Source organism: Genypterus blacodes, unplaced genomic scaffold (genome assembly GCF_046128005.1).
Source record: "Genypterus blacodes isolate CSIRO-AG114 ecotype Tasmania unplaced genomic scaffold, CSIRO-AGI_Gbla_v1 ptg000030l_1, whole genome shotgun sequence".
Taxonomy (NCBI): domain Eukaryota; kingdom Metazoa; phylum Chordata; class Actinopteri; order Ophidiiformes; family Ophidiidae; genus Genypterus; species Genypterus blacodes.
The window spans coordinates 1,060,424-1,078,803 of NW_027466843.1; the positions used below are offsets into that span (position 1 = coordinate 1,060,424).

Consider the following 18,380-nt stretch of genomic DNA (forward strand, 5'->3'; position numbering starts at 1 on the left):
CATGATGTATGGAACAGACAGTACATTTACAATAAATGGTCAGTCAAAAATGAACAAGCTTGTTATAAAAAGTATAAATATAATACAATCCTTACAATTTTTAGGACACTTAATACATTTTGTCATATGACATAAATAAACTATAGGGCTCCTCTTAGGATATATTGTCTAAACCAGTAAACAATAAATGCCTGTTCTCTTTGAAAAGTTCATAGGGTTCTTTGAATTGAGAGTAAAGGGCAATGTGAAGCTTATTTCCAGTATCTTATATCAGCACCAAGTGAACAACACTGATTCTCTCTCTGCATATGTGTATGGCCTGAGTTGTGTGGTGGAGGCAGAGCGACAAATTCACACACAGACTTATCACCATTGTTTTGAAGATACATACTCCTCATTCGTTGTGGTTTTCACGACCAGTGTCAGGTTAAATCTGACCCGCAAGGTCTCTATTGACTCTTTTATATGTTTACGTTGACAGAAATAAACAATGACCACAACATACTTGGATGTTTGCTCATGCCTTGGCTCACTTCAATGTTTTCCTCTATTCCCTGACATATAAAAACTCAAAATTAGCTGCTTGCAGCTCAGATTTTGGAGGCTTTGAAAACCTCATATTCCCCACGCATGCCAGGGTGAACCTTTGGAAGGTTAGTGTGTCAGAATATTCTGCCCCACTTTCTGCTACAAGAAAACAATAGTGATTTCCATCATATCACAATTACATATTGCCTGGCTTTTTTGTGTTTACTAGGCTAAAACAGGAGTAAACATTATCAACATTTAAGCCTGAGACAACATCAAAAATATATCATGTGCTTTATGAACACTTGAATGTAACAAAATTATAAAAATAATATATCTGCCATTCAAAAAGAGAATGAAAATCACTAAGATTTGTAGTACACTTTCATTCCAGCCTTTGGCTTAATTCTTTCATGGAATATACTTACTCCATAACTATATGTACAATATTTATACGTTGCAGAATCTCAACAATCCACTGTAGCTGTTGAATGTACATAATCATAGGTCAAGAAAAGTATTTTTCTGACTTGGGACAACATGTCTATATGTCTTATAAACCTGAATCATCAGCTTCTCTTGAGATTCATCTTTGGTTGTAAATAGGCAATGCCCTTATGGAGAGACATACGAAGCTGCCGCAAAGCTTGGAAAAGGCCGATTCTGCACGTGTTGAAAAATCACACAAATGATGTGCCATCTGTTCAGCAGGTCTCCCACACTATGGAACAAGGCACTGAGGAATTAGGCCAGCCCGGCCTCTCTGCACATTCGGTAGAAATGTCCCCTCTGTGCGATTAGGCTGGCAGGAGAGTCCATTTCAGCGATGTGGCCTCTGTCCATAACTATCACTCTGTGAAACAGCAAGAGGACAGGAGCAAAGGTTCCAGATTGATTATTTTGTGTGTCGCTGACTGTAGCGTGGGATCACATATTTTTCATCACGTATTTAATTTACACTGGTGTTACCCCAAGAATGTCTAACTGGATTGCTTGATCAATCCAAAAGTGGGTTAAGCACTTGTGGATTGTGGTTACCTACCTAGTATAGTCCATGATGGTGTTAAGACGGTGGGCAATGGTCAGGACGGTGCAGTCCTCAAACTGAGTACGGATTGTTGACTGGATGAGTGTGTCTGTCTCCAGATCCACAGCAGCTGTAGCCTCATCCAGGACCAGGATCTTGGTTTTCCTCAGCAATGCTCTGGCCAGACACACAAGTTGGCGCTGACCCAGACTACACAGACAGATTGAATTTGGAGAGGGAGCAGGAGAATCACGTTAGATATTATATTAGACATGAGCTGTATATTGCAACTTTTTCAAGATACCCGTGTAAGACTGTACAGGTTCAGTGTATCCATATGTACCTGAGGTTTTCCCCTCCCTCAGAGCATTCATAGTTGAGCTTGTCAGGCAGATTGGAGACAAAGTTCTTGAGGTGAGCAAGCTCCAGTGAACTCCACACCTCCTCATCAGAGTAGCTGTCAAAGGGGTCAAGGTTCATTCGGAGGGAGCCTGAGAACAGCACAGGGTCCTGGGAAAGAGGACAGGTAGGGCGCACTGTAAGTTATTCATCATAAAATGGTGTATACCGATCAAACCAGCTCTGCCTCTGTTATGAAGGTGTGTTGTACCTGAGGGATGATAGTGATGCGTGATCGGAGGTCATGGAGTCCAATGTCAGCAATGTCCACTCCATCAATAAAGATCTTTCCCTTTGCTGCCTCTAAGATTCTGAAGATTCCCAGGGCCAGGGATGACTTTCCTGCTCCTGTCCTACCCACAATTCCAACCTGGGAAGGAATTAGTTTTCAGTCAGAATCTGTGTTTAATTGTCCTGACGCAGTGAAGAGATGAATTCAACTTCTCAAGTATTGACACTGCTGAAGACTTACCTTTTCTCTTTCTCGAATATGCAAGGTAATGCCTTTCAGAGCCAATTCAAGGCCCTTACGGTACTGCAGCCCATAGTCTTGGAACTCTATGGTGCCTGTTTGGGGCCAAGCCAGGGGCAAGGAGCTGCCCTCTACACTCCAACTGGCCTGAGTGAAAAGACAGCAAATGGTGAGTAAAGAACATAAAAACCTTGCCGGATGTAGAGTCCTAAACACACATGTGTTACTACTGCTGTCATGGGCGGAATAAATCAGTGCATTCTGTGAAATGTATCAGTCTGTCACTAAAACTCATTCTGTTTTTTGTGTGTGCATGTGTGTGTTGGGAACACTGACCTCTTTGGCAGTGTCAGCATACTCATTGACTCTCTCCACAGACACAATGTTGTTTTCTACATCTGTCCATGATCTCACAATCCAGCTCAGGATTCCAGTCACCTGTAGCATTCAACAGAATGAGGTTTACCAAATGTGCTTTCTTATCAGCACTGATAATGGATTGCGCAATGCTGTACATTTGTATTTGACAATTGCTAAATCTGATGTTGCATTAAACTGGAGCAATAATGGGTTTTGCACTGGTCTTTAATGTTTGATTAGTCATATACTGGAACACCTGCAACACATTCTGTGTGTCAGTGTATGGGTATGTGCAGATCCTCTTACCTGGAGGGAGTGAGACACAGCCAAACCAACTATGCCTGGGCTCAGTGTGTTCTTTCCCATCACAGAAAGAATGGCAGCAGCTAAGACCACACCATTGCCAACAAACTCCAGATTGACAGCCAGCCACCTGTGGATATACAGTATCACAACACTTTCAACATACAAACCTCCATACACAGTCTATCGGTATGTATGAATATAAATACAATAAACATGACATTACTTGAACGGACAAATCAATTACATTAGAGAACCTTCTAATCATCCCAGATCATCTTACCGAGTGGCCACAAAACGTGGGAAGTAGGAGGTTTGATTGAAGTCTACCCTCTTATTTGCCTGCTGAATGAATCTGGACTGTTCCCCAAAGGCCCGGATAACACTGGCACCCTGCACTGTCTCATTGAAGTGGGTGTAGATGGGCGAGCGGCTCACAGCTTCCAGCCTCCGCAGCTGACAGGATGTGGCAACGTAGAAGCTCTGTAGCCCACAGTGGAAAAGTAAAACACTAGCTTTAATGAACTGAGTCAAACGAAGAGGGCAGAAAGAGAGCCCTCAGAGCTTTCCCAGAATTCATAGTGAATGTGTGTAATATCTATGTCAGCGGGAACAAAGCACAAGTGAAAGGCAAAATCAGCAGGGTTGGTTTTGGACCACAGAGCTACCATTTCCAATAACAGAGTAATGGAACCGTCTCGAAATCTCTCAAAGTGAAAACAAAGATCAAAGTCAGTGGTGGCTTCAATGGTTGGAGGGAATTGTACCTGTACAAAGGCGTAGAGGAAGGCAAGGGGAAGGATGATCGCGGCAGCAAAGGGCGTCGCCATCAGCACGATTATGCAGACTTCCATGAGTTTAAAGACGTAGCTCAGCAGCATCTTCAAGCCTTCTGGCACCATACAGTCAATGGCATCGATCTCTTTGGCGAATCGGTTGAGCAGGTTGCCGCTGGGCGTGCTCTCAAAGAAAGACATTGGCGAATGAAGCACGTTGTTCAGCAGCTCCATATGCAGGTGGCGAGAGGCTATGATGCCGCAGATCGAGATGGCAACAGTCGTGCCGAAGATCGCTACACCTGAAAACAAAGGAACAATATCTTATTAGTATAGAGTTAAACATACTAACTACAACAGAATAACGTGAATCAGACATGTCTCAACACACATTTATATGACAACATGTGTAAGTCCAGAAACCAGCTTCTTGTATCTATAACAGCATTTCAGGTTTTTTTTTGTTAATTATTTTCTAACCTTGTGCAAAGCCGAGTGCCCCAAAGACGGTCAGCTTCAGGTCAGTATCGATCTGGGTGCCATTAACAATGGGGTCATCAGCCCACATGCTGAGCCAGTAGCTGTATGCCAGTGAAGCACCTTGCTGGAAGGCGTACAGGAAGACTATGGGAATAATAAGGACCACGCCGATGGTCTTGAAGTACTTCTTGTACATATCCAACCTCACCTGTTGTTGAAAGCAAAACATCAAAGTGAGGTCAGTGTCACTGAAGCGTGACCGTTTCTAACCATTACAAGTAAAGGGAGAAGCCAAAATCCAAACTAACCCGTCCAGTCCGAGCTTTGTCAGCCTGAGTCAGCTTCCCCAGGTCCTCTGGTACCTGCTCCTGCTCGGTTTCAGACACAGGCTCCATATTCTGCAGGTTGGTATTCGTGGTGTCACCCCTGGGGATCACGCAGAGGCTAGAGGTCAGTCTCATAAGAAGAAGTTTTGAATCCTGAGCATCTTTAAGATGCTTGAGTAAATCTTCACTTGTTGTTTCCATACCCAATGAGCTGCTCCTGTGACAGATCTCTGGAGAACGGCATGAAATCCACCATGCTGAGCCGAGCATTGGATCTTCTGGAACCAGCTACAGAAGAAAAAAAGCAATCATTAATTTTTCTGAGCACAATCTGAAATGGACAAATAGAAGTGTATAAAACAATGTGTTCTGCCTTTAAATGTGACTGAGATGTGCCTTTACCTCTCTGTATGGCGCTCTCTTTGCGCTCTCCATTGGCGAATGTATGGATGAAGTCAGCAAAAGCCCCATGGCGGCTGAGGAGCTCCTGATAGGAGCCGCTCTCTGTGATTTCTCCATCTACCAGCACGAGGATGAGGTCAGCTTGTGGCAGGAAACTCATCCCATGGGTCACAAGGATACGGGTCTGTACAACAAGCCACACCAGTCAGAATAATAGGAGGGAACTAAGCACAATCCAACACAGAATTGAGGCTTGAACACAACAAATGTCAGCAAAGTGGTATTTACCATAAAATGATAACAGTTATATTGCTGATTAGGGGTTTAAGTTTTGTAAAAATTGTCTGACTCTTTCCAAGGTGCCCTCAGTTGCACATGTTTTTATTATATATATTACCTTGTCTCTCAGCACTCCCTTTGGTCCAATGACTTTGTCGAAGATGTGTTGACCCACATGAGCATCCACAGCAGACAGTGGATCATCAAGCAGGTAAACATCGGCCTTCCTATAGACGGCCCTGGCCAGGCTCACCCTCTGCTTCTGCCCTCCTGACAGGTTCAGTCCCTGCATAGACAGCAAGTCTCATTGAGATTTTGACTGACTGACAAAGGATAGAGGAACCATTTTTGGAGTAACATCTCAGAAATATTACTAGAGCGAATACTAGAACAATACTCAACATACCTTCTCTCCAATTTCTGTAGCATCTCCAGCTGGAAGGATGTCCAGGTCGGGCAACAGCGCACAGGCCTCCAGCACACGGTGATACCAAGTCTTCAGCTTTTCACGGCCAAATACAACGTTGTCTTGGACTGTGGCATTCTGGATCCAGGCCTGCTGGGGCACATATGCTATAGAGCCCTGCAAAAGCAAAAAGCCAAAAGAGATACACTCAGTATTTCTAAAATGAATCCAACATCTGTGAAGAATACACAGAACTGAATACACACAGTACCTTGACAGTAACAGAGCCGCTTCTTTTCTCTGTTTCCCCGAGCACAGCAGACAGCAACGATGACTTTCCACTACCCACGTGCCCGACCACAGCGACGAGTGAACCTCGTGGCACATGGACGTCAAGCCTGCCGCAGAAGAAGTGAATCGTCCTGTGAGTCTCCCTCTCATTTTATCCTCAGTTTAGTTTTCTTTTTGTATGTAGCTGTGTTTAATAGAGCATACCTCTTAAGACAAGGAGGACCTTCTGCAGACCAACTGAAAGTTCCATTTTCTATCGCTACATCTTCACCATCTGAACAAAAAAGACCAAATAAACAAAGTCTACAATGAACACCAAAGACAGAGGCTCCTTTGTTCTATCAACCTGAGCAGCAACATTCCCCTTTCAAGTTACTCGTCAGATTGCAGTCTGGTTGTAATTGCATGTGAATTTGGTTAATCATGCAAATTACAGAGCTGTTGCTTTTTCACTAGCTGTCTTGGGAAGTGTTGACAGATTACAGACAGGGGAGTATAGTTTTTATTTCTCTGTGAATCATATGTCTGAATTCATGCTGTGATTTACATTCAACCACTAAATGGGAACATCCTATAATTAGCCTGTCTACCCGTCAGCCTCAGACCCAAGAAGTGACAATGCACATGATCCATACAAGGCTGTGGTACGCCACAGTTATAAACAACGACATCATGCGCACTGCTTATATTGATTATGACAGCCTATGATTTGAGCAACCAATTTGTGGGAATTGTTGAAATTAAATAGTTCATTCATGGGTCGGGTTCTTACCAGCACTCAATGGATCCTTTGAGATATTGTCCGCTTTCAGTTCCTCTGAACACAGGTACTTTCCCAGACGCCGCAGCGAAACCATAGCCTGGAACAGAATGATCTGGTCTTTATGGATCTTATAGGCCATTATTTTGTTAACTAGTCTGACTTTACAGCTACAACAATCATCTCAATGTGCTCTTGAGTGCCGTGTCCCCTACCTGCATAGTCGTGCTGATTGCAAATGGAAGCTGACTTAGTGGGGTTTTCAGAATGTTGATCAGCGCCATGGAGACGAAAACCTTCTGTGCGTCCAGGACGTTTCTGTCATCGAGCATCACGTACACTCCAAACATGGAAAAAGCGATCTAGGGAGAAGAGAGGGACTAAAGGTCACTTTCATGGGCCCACATTGGAGTTATGGATAATGTTAAGAGACAATATTACTAAAACACCAGTAGCTCTCTTAGTTCATTAGAATTACCAGGAAAGACGAAGAGTGAAAGGAGGCAATGGAGATGGAATAAAGGATCTGTGACTTCTTGAGGGCCTTGAGCTCTTTCTCTCTGTAGCCCAAAACCTGCTCCAGGAAGGCTTTCTCCCAGGCATAGAACTTAAGGATCTTAATTCCATTGAGAATCTCATTCATGAGTCGGATTCGGCCGTCCATGAACTTCATTTGGACTTCCTGTTGACCAGAAAAAGCAGATTGTTTAGTCTTTTTAACAACTGGGTCACATTTGAGTGACCACATTATTTACACGACCAGAGCAAAATGCATGTATTTGTGAGCACGGGCTTGTCCACTCATCCCTAGAGCCGTAGTAGTGTTCCACAACATAACACCAACTTGTTAAATTCAAAAAGAATTTATTGCACTTCAGTGCTTGTTACATTCAAAGTTTTATGAGAAGGAAACAACAAAGCGCCAGGAATGCGGTCACTGCAGTCAAGACTGTAAGCTTGTATAAATTGGCGTAAATATTTGCAGGATGTCTGTTGTTTTTTTTTTTAGAAGAAATGAAAAATGATGGCTTAGTATTGCCCACTCTTTCCTGTCATTGTTTTTCAAATACATTACATGGTGTAGACATCAAAAGGACAAGTTAGAATGTACCATACGCCCACACGGCTCTTCAGCCACTATCTAAACCAGCTGTGGCATCCCTGAACCAACATGCCAGATGCCAGTGCTACTGCAGTGAAAGTGCTTTTCACTTCTTTTACCTGCAGTTTGCTTCTTTTCTTTGCTATGATTCCATTCAGTGGAAAGATGAGGATAACAGTGGCAATTCCTGCCAAAGCAGACGGTCCGAGATGCTGAAGAAAAGGACAAATACAATTTGTCATCGTTGGGATTTCCAGAATGAAAATGAATGATTACTTTAAAGAATTAGTGCTAAATAAATTATGCAATGAAAATGCAACATTCCAACGTACCTGCCAGAGGAAGAAGAGACAAAGCGCAATCTCAATAGGAGCCAGCCAGACAGCGTTGAAGTAAACCACAAAATCCATCAGCTTCTGAGTGTCTGCTGAAACCAGGTTCACGATCTCTCCCACGGTGCAAGTCCTCCTGGCAGAACTGTTTACCACCAAAGACTGGAGAGACAGCACACGAATCAAAGACAATTAAGTCGTCAGTACAGTGTGTATAATTTCCAGCTCCATAAAGGCCTCTGGGCATCATTCATCCTAGGTAAAAGCTGGTAACCATTGCACTGTATGCTGTTTTCCAGTCTGGGATGAAAAGAAGGCACTTGTGTTTAGACCGATGTTTATCTCATGTCTGGATGCTAGTGGCCATGTCAGCGGATACACTGATACCCACCTTTCTGTAAACTAAGCCCATAACAGCTGTCTTCACCCTCATGCCCACAGTAAAGCAAGTGTACATGTACTGGTGGTTGAAGAGGGACTGAAGACAGGAGAGCAGGAACATGAGCGTGGCGTAGAAGTAGCCCTTCCACAGCGGAGCATCTTCGTCTCTCATGAAACCCAGCAGGAGACTAGATTGAGAAGAAAACAACGAGATGACTTTAATACCTCAAATGATGAAGTTTACACAATTTAAATTCATCATATCAAAGCATTTTTGACCCTCATGCACAGACAGACCTCCCACTTTGATTAAATAACAGATTGCTCCTCTTCATCCATGCCAGCTATCAGCATTTTGCGCTTCTTTCATACATGTGTGCCTTAAACCAGTGGCCTTGAGCATTGCTGTGGCTGTTGGCTCACTGGTTTGCACAAAGAAGCTCCGGTTGCACAACAGTGCTCAGTCTGTGGCCAAGCTGCCCTCACACTTGGCCAGCGGCTCCCTTATTGTGGTCTACCGGCATTTCTGCCATTTAGAGCCTCCTCTCCCTCACTGCTCGCTGCTCTACAGTGGCTCGCTGTCGTCCGTACTGGAGCAGAGAAGACTGTGGTCCCGTCTCCATTTCTTGCTCACAGTTCCATGACCGTAATTAACACTTCCACTGGCCCTCAACTGTGCATCAACAACAACATTCCAGCCTGACTGCTGGCATGGTGCAGCGAGTGTTTGGTGGTGGTGGCCTATTTTCACTTTTGCCAGCTTCTTTTGTTGTTTGGATGTCAGTGTCATAAATCATTGAAAACAGAACAATGAAGGGGATACGTGGTTGATAGATAAGATTGTTTTATGTATTCAATAATGCAATGTGTATTTGTTGGACTGTGACGGTATTTGGCTAGAATTTGGTAATGCAATGCTTCATCGCATTTCTTCTATGACAATTTATAATTTTTATCAAATTCCAGAATCAGTAGGACAAATCACTCAAAAACACATTGAACTTGTTATTCTTGCTGGTAAGTTCTGTGTTTTAGTGCAGAAATATTGGCTGCACTTGACTTTATTTCAGTGCACTCATTTCAAAAAGTTGTATTTGAGGGATTCAACAATAACAATTTTTTTTCAAATATAATGGCACAGAAAATTATAATAATCAACAGGCCTGCTCGTTCACATTTTTATTGAGAACATTTGTTATCAACATCCTCTCTGCTTTTGCCCAGAATGATAAAACTTTTGTGAATAATCTTGGAAAGGTATGTTTCTGTATTTCAAATAGACTTTTCAGATTCTTTTTGAGCCCCTGAAATGAAAAACTCCACTTTGCCCTAATTTGCATTCTGGGGTTTTGTCATTAACTCTTACCTGAGCACCTGGGGGATAGCGAACATGAAGGCATCGTGGAATATGATGCACAGGGTACCGGTCAGGAAGTACGGACCAAACTTTCGCGCCAGTGTTCTGAGGAGGAAGAACCCCGAGCTCTGCTCCTTCTGAAGCTTTCTGAGCAGCTGAGCTTGATCTGGCAGTCGGCTCCCCAGTGCCACGCCTGACGCCAAGGCCTTCTCCTGCCTGCCAGAGGGAGAGAAAGCGCACGGTTACACAGACGTTCAAGTGTTAATGTAAAACAGACTAAACAAAGGAAACACTGTTGGTGTTCGTTGCATAACAGAATTTGCCAGAAGCATTAAAAAAGAACAGTTACTCACTGACAAGGTAAATAGACTTAGCGATGGATCTTCAAAACAGAAATTATGTTAACAAGCTTTGAAAATGACACAGCTCTTGGCTTGACATTATGACTCTGTATGCCCTCGTGGGGCTCAATTTGTCCTATTTTTGACCCAGAATGTTTCTAATGATGAGAATTAACAAAATTACAATTTACTGCAATCATAGTTATGCCATGGTCTCTGGTAAATTAATATAATAACAGCACTGTGGATTGCAGGCTTGTGTTGATTTTAACAACTAATACAAACCAGAGGAAACATGAAAGACAACATGTGCAGCACATGTTTACACAGTCGTGAAGAATACTGTCTTGTGCTGCACATTTGTCATGATCACTCACTAATAGACACATAACCTCAGGGATCATTAACCTGCCAATCAACAAAAGAGAAACATAGTGGGAGGATTTATTTTAGGTGGACAATGTTTGCTTGCATAGGCACAAAGCCACTGAAGGTTCTTGACTGTGTGCTTCAAATGTTAGTTGTGTTACAATTCAACTGTGAGTGCAGCTAATGGCAGGCAGGACTGTTTTTATCCTTCAGCATCGAGAGCCATTTACTTTCAGGATCAGTTTTGGTTTATTTCAGTAACTATGATGCAGTGTTTTGTTCCTGACTTCAATAGTGAAGCATTCTGTAGTCTGTAGTATTTGGATCCACATGCAAAGCTGATGGGAAAACATTTTCTGGGAAACAATGTTAAAGTATTTTAAGTAGCTGGCACAACATGACCCAACAGTGTCATCAAAATTAGCTAGAAGCACAAATGAAGGAATGGAAACTGGACTCGGCGCTGCTTCTGTTCAAGACCTGAGCCCGCTCCATCAGTGGTTAAAAGGTGTTCTCACTTTTGGATGTTGGCACATTCTGCTGTCCAATCCTGCTCCAGCTCAGAGATGATTTTGTCTGACGTGTCCTCGTCTCTCAGGGTCCACAGGTCCTCTGCCGCCAGTGGTGTACGATATCCTTTCACAACAAGCCTGCAGAGGCACGGAGATGATTCACACACGTTACAGTCAACAAACCATGCACATTATTGCAAACAGGCACACACACTGTTGACTGGTCCCAGCCTATAAATGAAGGGTTTTGAAGAACCATCTTACCCAGTGAACCACCAGAAGAGGATTTTTGAGAGGAAGGAGGCATCTTTCACAGGACACGGATTCTGAAAGAGATTACAGACCAGCATCACTCTTGTTTTCCAAGCAAATCTCTCACGGCTTAAAGGCTTTTGAGAATTGCACAGCTTGGCGGAGTGCACGGTGTGTCTGTGGAAAGTGTGTCTACAGGATGATACACTCAGGTGGTCCTCTGTAGAGAGTCGAGGCCGTGAACTCTAACGTGGCGGAATAAATAGCGCTCAGTGTTCGTGCTGGTTGAACATGACGTTTTGAGGTGCAGACAGAGCGGAAATTTGTCATCCCTAACTCTCCCGACAGTGGCTTCACAAACACACACACACACACACACACACACACACACACACACACACACACGCACACACAGAGACAAGTTTGTGCGCTCACATATCCCTTATGGCATCTCTCCATCCTGCCACCCCCTCACCAGGGTGTTTGCTCTCTTCATTGCTCGCACTCTTACTCTCCGTCCCTCACTTCCTCTCTCTCCCTCTCTTCCTGTGAGTAACTCTAACCATAGCGTGGGGTGAAGAGGGGGAGGAGGACACACCAAGGAGTGACCAATGGGTGTGTACACGCCAGGCTGTGGCTTCTGCACCCTCAGCCTCCACATCACTGGGCAACAGTTTGCCAGGGACTTTTCCAGTTATTTAATTTTATTACCAGAGGAATATTACATCACTTTGTCTGTTTGATTAAGTAGAACTTAATTCTCGTTTCCCTGTCAGCTGTCACAAATCAGTTCGCAGATTTTGTGTGCGAAACACTTTCGTCAGACTCGTGTTTGATGGGCTTGTGACATGTGTATCTGTATTAAGTAACGGCTTTGGAGTTGTGGTCACGGACTCGAGGCATTGGTCATGATGTTATCCAAGGCTGGTTTGAGGTTTGAGTCGCGTTGATGGAATGTAGGAGAACAACAACAAAAACACAGACACACACATTCATTCACACTCTCCCCTTAGCGGTGAAGTGCGAGTGGGAGAGAAGCGAGGGAGGAAGTGAATCACATCATTTCCTCCTAAAGGGAAAAGTGTCTTGACGTCTGAAGTCGAAAACCACAAGATAGCTGTTTGGTCGTTGTCTTTTCCGGTTACGTTTTGACGGAAGTGGGACACATTCTGCTCCACTTACCTTTTCCAAGACGGTTTTCCCCTCTGGACGTTGGTCAGCAAAACAGCATAGGAAGAGTTCGGCCAGTTGGATTGAGAAGTAGGAGAAGAAGGCCAGGTATCGTACAATATCAGAGGCGATGCCCTAAAATATAAGAGCACAGATTAAAGAGACTGCTACAGTGCGGAGAAACACCACAAGCTTTTACAGACACGTTTCGTAAATTAGTCATTTATATGAAACCCAAGACAAAGTTAATTGACTTTGTGGCTGAGCCTGCGCCACAGAAAAATAACATTTCTCTCACACCAAGACCATGAAGGTTTTTATCAGGTCCAAAACCTATTTTAGTTTTGTCATCTCAAAATAACAACATCTTGTGGTATGTTTGTCATTTACTCTTCAGTGTGGTTTGCTCGCCGTTTCCAGACAGTCGGAGCGCAAAATTCATTATATGGTTTTCACATGCTTACACATTGTATAGCAAAGGCAAAGAATATGGTTTACACTGCAAAGTGCCAGACACAATAAAGCCTTTTTTAAGCCATTCAGCTAAATCAGAGTGAAAACCCAAAGTCTTTAATAGCACTTTAAATAAATGAAACGACAGTTAAAGCTCCAGCTTAGACACGCTAAGAGCCTGTATCTGTAAATAGAGAGATTGTGGTTCACAGACCACTTTCAATCAAGGCAGCAGCTGAGATATTAACCACTCAGAGACTTTTGTGAAATGTGGTACTTGCGTGTTATTCTCGACCTACAGAATTTGGGGTTTTTGGCAGGGGCATTGTTTACTGGGTCAACGCCATAGCCGCAGCCAATGTGTTGTGCAGCAGCATGGGTATGCATGAAAGGCAGAGCTTCAGCAAACAGTAAAAAAGGTTTTCTCTGAAATGTGCTGCTGTGCCTAGAAAGGAGATATGAAGGGGCCGAATGGATCCGGCCACACTGTGAAAAACAGGGTCAAGATGGTCGGAGAGTGGGTGGTAAAAATGTAGGTCAAGCAACCTAGAATGTCCAGTGGTCCACAAACATGAACTCGGTCAACTCAAGTCTTTAGCGCCACGATGTGAATAAGACACTTTCATTATAACTATTCAAAAAATGTGTCCGTAAAATAGGTCAAGGTCAAGTGACACACAGGACACGGACTCGCTTTTGTTCTCTCAGCTATCATTCAAAAGCCTCACAGGCGTGAATCTATCCGTGCTCGCGTATAGCACAAGTGTTCATACATGTAGTCTCTGTGCATGTGTGAATTTATGTGAAATGAATCCATCTGCATCTGAATTCTAAATGGCCCCACGTTATGAGTGGATGCATAGATTTCCATCTGACTGTGTTTACAGCAGTGTAGGCCCATAAACACAGCGCTGACGTTCCTCTGGTCTGACCCTGGGCTGCCATGTCTCACCAGCATTTATCCCAGGCCCATCATTACTCTCCCCCAAGCAGTGTGGGAATGTCACACTGAGGACGATAAAACAGAAATATGGATGTGTGCGTGTTTGTGTGTTTTTATAGCAAAATGCAAATGCGACTGCCCCTCGGCTATGTGTGTTTAAATAGAAACCTACCCCATACAACAATGATTGCAGTGTCTGATGAATACACAGGAAGAAAGGGAAAACTTAAACACACATGGGCTTGACCAGAATTGGCAGTGTCATCCTCCAACACTTGGTTAACTTTAGGTTACCTTGGTTAAATTTGGGATGAAATAGAAACCATTTGCTGACACAGGATATATGTCAAGCTGTGCTGTTGGAGTCTTGGGTCTCGACTCTGGGTACACCATACTTAACTTGACCTGAAGAGGAACCTCTGCACAGAGCTTTGACACCTCAAGGTCATTCGCTCCAAACCCGATCGCATTCACATTGTTAATCAGATTATTACTCATTATAAAATACAGAACATTGTTGTTGATGCTTGGAATGGAACATTCAAGCTTTACCGTATATCTATTTATACCGTATATGGTATAATGTGATATGTATGCCTATAGGCTAACTACACACCTCATCCAAGGCCAGCTGGATCTTCGCTCTGAGAGGCACCAGGGAACAGACAACTGCCAAGACCCAGAACAGGAAGAGGAATATGGAAGAGCGACAGCCTCTTATCCTTTCCAACTGGATGATGCATAAAGCCAGGATCTAAAAGAGAGAGAGAGAGAGAGAGAGAGAGAGAGAGAGAGAGAGAGAGAGAGAGAGAGAGAGAGAGAGAGAGAGAGAGAGAGAGAGAGAGAGAGATTAAAAGTTTCAATTTACACATGTGGTTCTCAGAGGAGGAAACAACTTTATCCCAAAGTCAGGAAGCAGACAGCCAAAACTCCAATGTGTGTCGCCACATTGATGAACAGCCTGGATGAACTCCACTGACAACAGCTACGACAGGAAAACTGAGACTGAAAACTTCTCCTCCCCAACACAACACATCTTACATTTTACGTGCAAGTGTGCTTTTTAAAAAGCTTTCAATAGTGCACAGACATAAAACAGGGCAGGTTTCTGAGTGGATGAATCATTTCACACACACTGGTTACATATCTGCACGTTGTTAAAGTGATACTACACAATCTCATGATTTCCAGGTCTGAACTAGGTCAGGGAGGGTTTGCATTTGAAGTTGAGCTTCTGCAACATTGTCCCGGTTATTTCACACTAAACTACAATTGTTTGTTATAGATAAACACATTCTGAGGCAAAGGTGAAATATTTGTATCAAATTCAACTTGTCAAGAAGCTTTGCAACGTGTTTGGCAAAAGGTTACAAAAGGATCCAAAAAGACTAACAAAAAAATGTCAATCTCACTGACCAAAGGAACAAATGTGTCATTACACACAAATCTCTTTCACAACACAGCTTTCCATGTTTATTTGGACTCCGTAGGTTTATTCTGCACAAATCAGTAGTTAATCACTGTGAAATATCACAGCACTTATTATTCTGTTCTTTTAAAGAAAAACAGCCGAAAAACACAGGTAAGCTCTACTTTTTACGTATGTGAGCTTATTTATTTTAGAAGAGAAAATTGTGCCTTTGAATCACCTTTCTTAAGCTTTGGAGTCACTTTAGTTGGAGAAAACCCAGTATATCTCTCCTGATGTCTCTGCCAACTTTTCATCTACGTCTTGCAGAGGTTATCAAATTTATTCTGATGCAATGCAGCTGATGGTGGTTTTGAGGTTCTGGGATTTCCCTGGCCACAGGCGCAGATGTGCCCTGGCTGAGTCCGCCTATAAAATAAATTCGACGCATATATCCTATACCGCCTGTCCTGCACACATTTTGCTTAAGTGCATTATCTGTTTTCCACAAAAGAAAAGTCTACGCTCTGCTGTTTTCTCAAAAATAGGACTGATTCATTGTTGGACAAAGACGTCTGTCTGACCATCCAACGAGGAGTCATGCATCCGCCTGTGGTGTTTGAACCATAATTGGTCCCTCTCTGACTGGCTGGCCAAGTGAGACGTCACTTTGCATCGCCAGCTCATCACCAAGTGGGGAGAGAGCCGGGTTTAGGTTGCATAATGGAACACCGCATTGGTGACTTTGGGATGAGCCGCAGTACTATCCTATCATAAACAACTGGTGGGGGAATTATATAAGCGTTTAGCATCAACAACAAATATCACCATGTGGGAAGGGAGCTCAACACACTCAAACAATATTGATCATGATATAGTGTGCTGCAGTACAAGACAGTAGGGGGTAGGACATTATTGTATACAGTATATTTTCCAAATCCAAAACAGCAACTATCCTCTCACAGCAGCTTTAAAAGAAAATATCATATTAAACAACCACAGGGAGAGAAATAATTACAAATTTACACCAAAATAAACATACTATTTTGGTGTAAAAACTACTTCTACATCCTGTGAGATACGTGTGTGTGTGTTTCTACATTTAGACAGCATCCCTCCTATATCACAGACCAACAGAGTGTGTTTAACCAATGTTAGGAGCTTTCTCAACTTCACCCCGGGTACATTCAGTTCTAGAAGAGCAAGCCGGCAAGAGGCTGCATCATCCACATTGTCAACCTCAATGAGGGTGAAGAGATGGCAAGCTGACCTCGGCCTCGCATATGGGGGCAACTTCCTCTATTCCTGGCCTCCGTCTTGCTATATAGCTGCAGCCCATTTGTTTGCACATGTCAGTGGGTGGAACTGAGTCCATCGCTGAACCCCAAATCAAAGCCCTAACTTATAATTACACGGGAAGTGCCCAGATCTAGGGGAGGAATAGGGGTTTTACATCATGGTATTGCAGTGTTACGTGTGGTGTTTTCATCAATAGTCACCGCGATTCATACGTGGGCTGACTGTTCTTGGGCGAAACCGTTCCCATACGTTGACTGGTTGGTCAGAGTAACAAGAACTCAGTGTCCCAGGCCTTCACCCTGGGAAAGGAGTGGTGGTGGCTGCAATTTACATCTAGAAAATTATATCCTTTAATATGGAAGGTACTGGTAAATAGATTTAAAGATTTGTGCCATGCTCTATTTATGATTTAGCAGATGTTTGTTGTATGCCCCCTTTCAGTGATAATTGATATCCTCAAAATAAATCTTTGTGAAAAACAACCCTCTATTAAAGAGAGGTCAGTGTATTTTTTTTTACCCAAACACATGCTGGTATTTACTCAGTAGTCTGAAAAGACCACAGGTGGGTAAGACTGTCTGACTGAGAGAAGCTGAGGCTGTGCAGGACCTGTGTAAGTGTGCAGAGAGAGGGAGCTTTGTGTGGAAAGCTATAAGGCTCTGCGGTTCAGCTGTGGACGTACAGGCGACTTCAGCAATCTGTCCCTACAGTATCTGTGCTGTGCACTATTGTACTGTCTTATAATTCGTACACTCCCACCTAGGATAAACAGCATTTTATCCTGGATAACATGCCACCCATGTTGTAAGCTGCACCCCTCTTCTGTCTGCTCCTACTCATCAGTTAAATACCATTTACTTTTTCATACCGAAAATGAATGGGAGCAACGATGCAATTTTCATCAACACAAGCCAATTGTGATATTTCTTTAATTGTACTGCAGTCTTTTCTAAATAATACTTTCTGAATAAGGACCCCACCCCTTGCAGCACCACGGTTTGTGTAGTGGAACCATTATTGCTGGATTCAAGACTTTTTTAAAGGAGAAGAGTACAGGATCTCTATGTAAAGACAAAGTTGTTTATGTTCAGATGAATCAACCAACAATATGATTTTGGTTTTGTTTTCACATTCGCTCTACATTTTTTCCCTCTTTTTTAATACTTTTCTGCAGAGGCGTTTAATTACACACCTTCAGTCCTACATACACATCTATATTGTACTCAAGGTATATGATGATCCATTCCATATCATTATGTTTTACAGGCTCCAATTGCACGTCTTCACCTTTGTGTTTGGTGGTTGTTTGGATGGCCATGAAAAAACTGGAATTGGACCGCTGGAACAAAAGGGTGTATGAACTCATCTGAACTCTCATATTCGTGCCAATACGCACTTGGAACCATGCATCACGTGAGATAGGCACCTCTGATTCCCTGGACAAACACTGACCGTCCACCTAGCATCACGAATGTAGCACACGCAGGAATAGCACTGAGTTGTGTGGCGAGTTGCCCAGTTTGGCATAGTGGTCACATATATACACAGCCATTATAACACTAACTGGTGTACATTTCACAAGCATTACATGTATTCAAAAACTACCCATACACATGTGTTATAGAAATAGAAAAATGTGTGATATTATGTTA

General features: G+C 43.1%; 1 protein-coding gene across 1 annotated transcript in view; it reads right to left on the reverse strand.

Annotated features, from left to right (window-relative positions):
- The window catches only part of abcc6a (ATP-binding cassette, sub-family C (CFTR/MRP), member 6a), a 22,364-nt gene continuing 3,984 nt past the window's right edge, over positions 1 to 18,380 (reverse strand). The window contains exons 4-31 of the mRNA XM_076145360.1: positions 14,638 to 14,775; positions 12,638 to 12,760; positions 11,468 to 11,529; positions 11,210 to 11,341; positions 9,991 to 10,197; positions 8,635 to 8,812; positions 8,244 to 8,405; positions 8,031 to 8,123; positions 7,288 to 7,491; positions 7,025 to 7,171; positions 6,822 to 6,909; positions 6,254 to 6,323; positions 6,030 to 6,156; positions 5,759 to 5,935; positions 5,471 to 5,638; positions 5,074 to 5,257; positions 4,875 to 4,959; positions 4,654 to 4,771; positions 4,346 to 4,553; positions 3,857 to 4,167; positions 3,373 to 3,572; positions 3,093 to 3,219; positions 2,763 to 2,864; positions 2,427 to 2,573; positions 2,166 to 2,324; positions 1,899 to 2,065; positions 1,571 to 1,765; positions 1 to 1,381 (exon numbers count right to left, since the gene is read on the reverse strand). Of these exons, the coding sequence (XP_076001475.1) occupies positions 1,273 to 1,381; positions 1,571 to 1,765; positions 1,899 to 2,065; positions 2,166 to 2,324; positions 2,427 to 2,573; positions 2,763 to 2,864; positions 3,093 to 3,219; positions 3,373 to 3,572; positions 3,857 to 4,167; positions 4,346 to 4,553; positions 4,654 to 4,771; positions 4,875 to 4,959; positions 5,074 to 5,257; positions 5,471 to 5,638; positions 5,759 to 5,935; positions 6,030 to 6,156; positions 6,254 to 6,323; positions 6,822 to 6,909; positions 7,025 to 7,171; positions 7,288 to 7,491; positions 8,031 to 8,123; positions 8,244 to 8,405; positions 8,635 to 8,812; positions 9,991 to 10,197; positions 11,210 to 11,341; positions 11,468 to 11,529; positions 12,638 to 12,760; positions 14,638 to 14,775 (4,188 nt within the window). The 3' untranslated portion in view covers positions 1 to 1,272. The remainder of the gene's footprint in view (positions 1,382 to 1,570; positions 1,766 to 1,898; positions 2,066 to 2,165; positions 2,325 to 2,426; positions 2,574 to 2,762; positions 2,865 to 3,092; positions 3,220 to 3,372; positions 3,573 to 3,856; positions 4,168 to 4,345; positions 4,554 to 4,653; positions 4,772 to 4,874; positions 4,960 to 5,073; positions 5,258 to 5,470; positions 5,639 to 5,758; positions 5,936 to 6,029; positions 6,157 to 6,253; positions 6,324 to 6,821; positions 6,910 to 7,024; positions 7,172 to 7,287; positions 7,492 to 8,030; positions 8,124 to 8,243; positions 8,406 to 8,634; positions 8,813 to 9,990; positions 10,198 to 11,209; positions 11,342 to 11,467; positions 11,530 to 12,637; positions 12,761 to 14,637; positions 14,776 to 18,380) is intronic.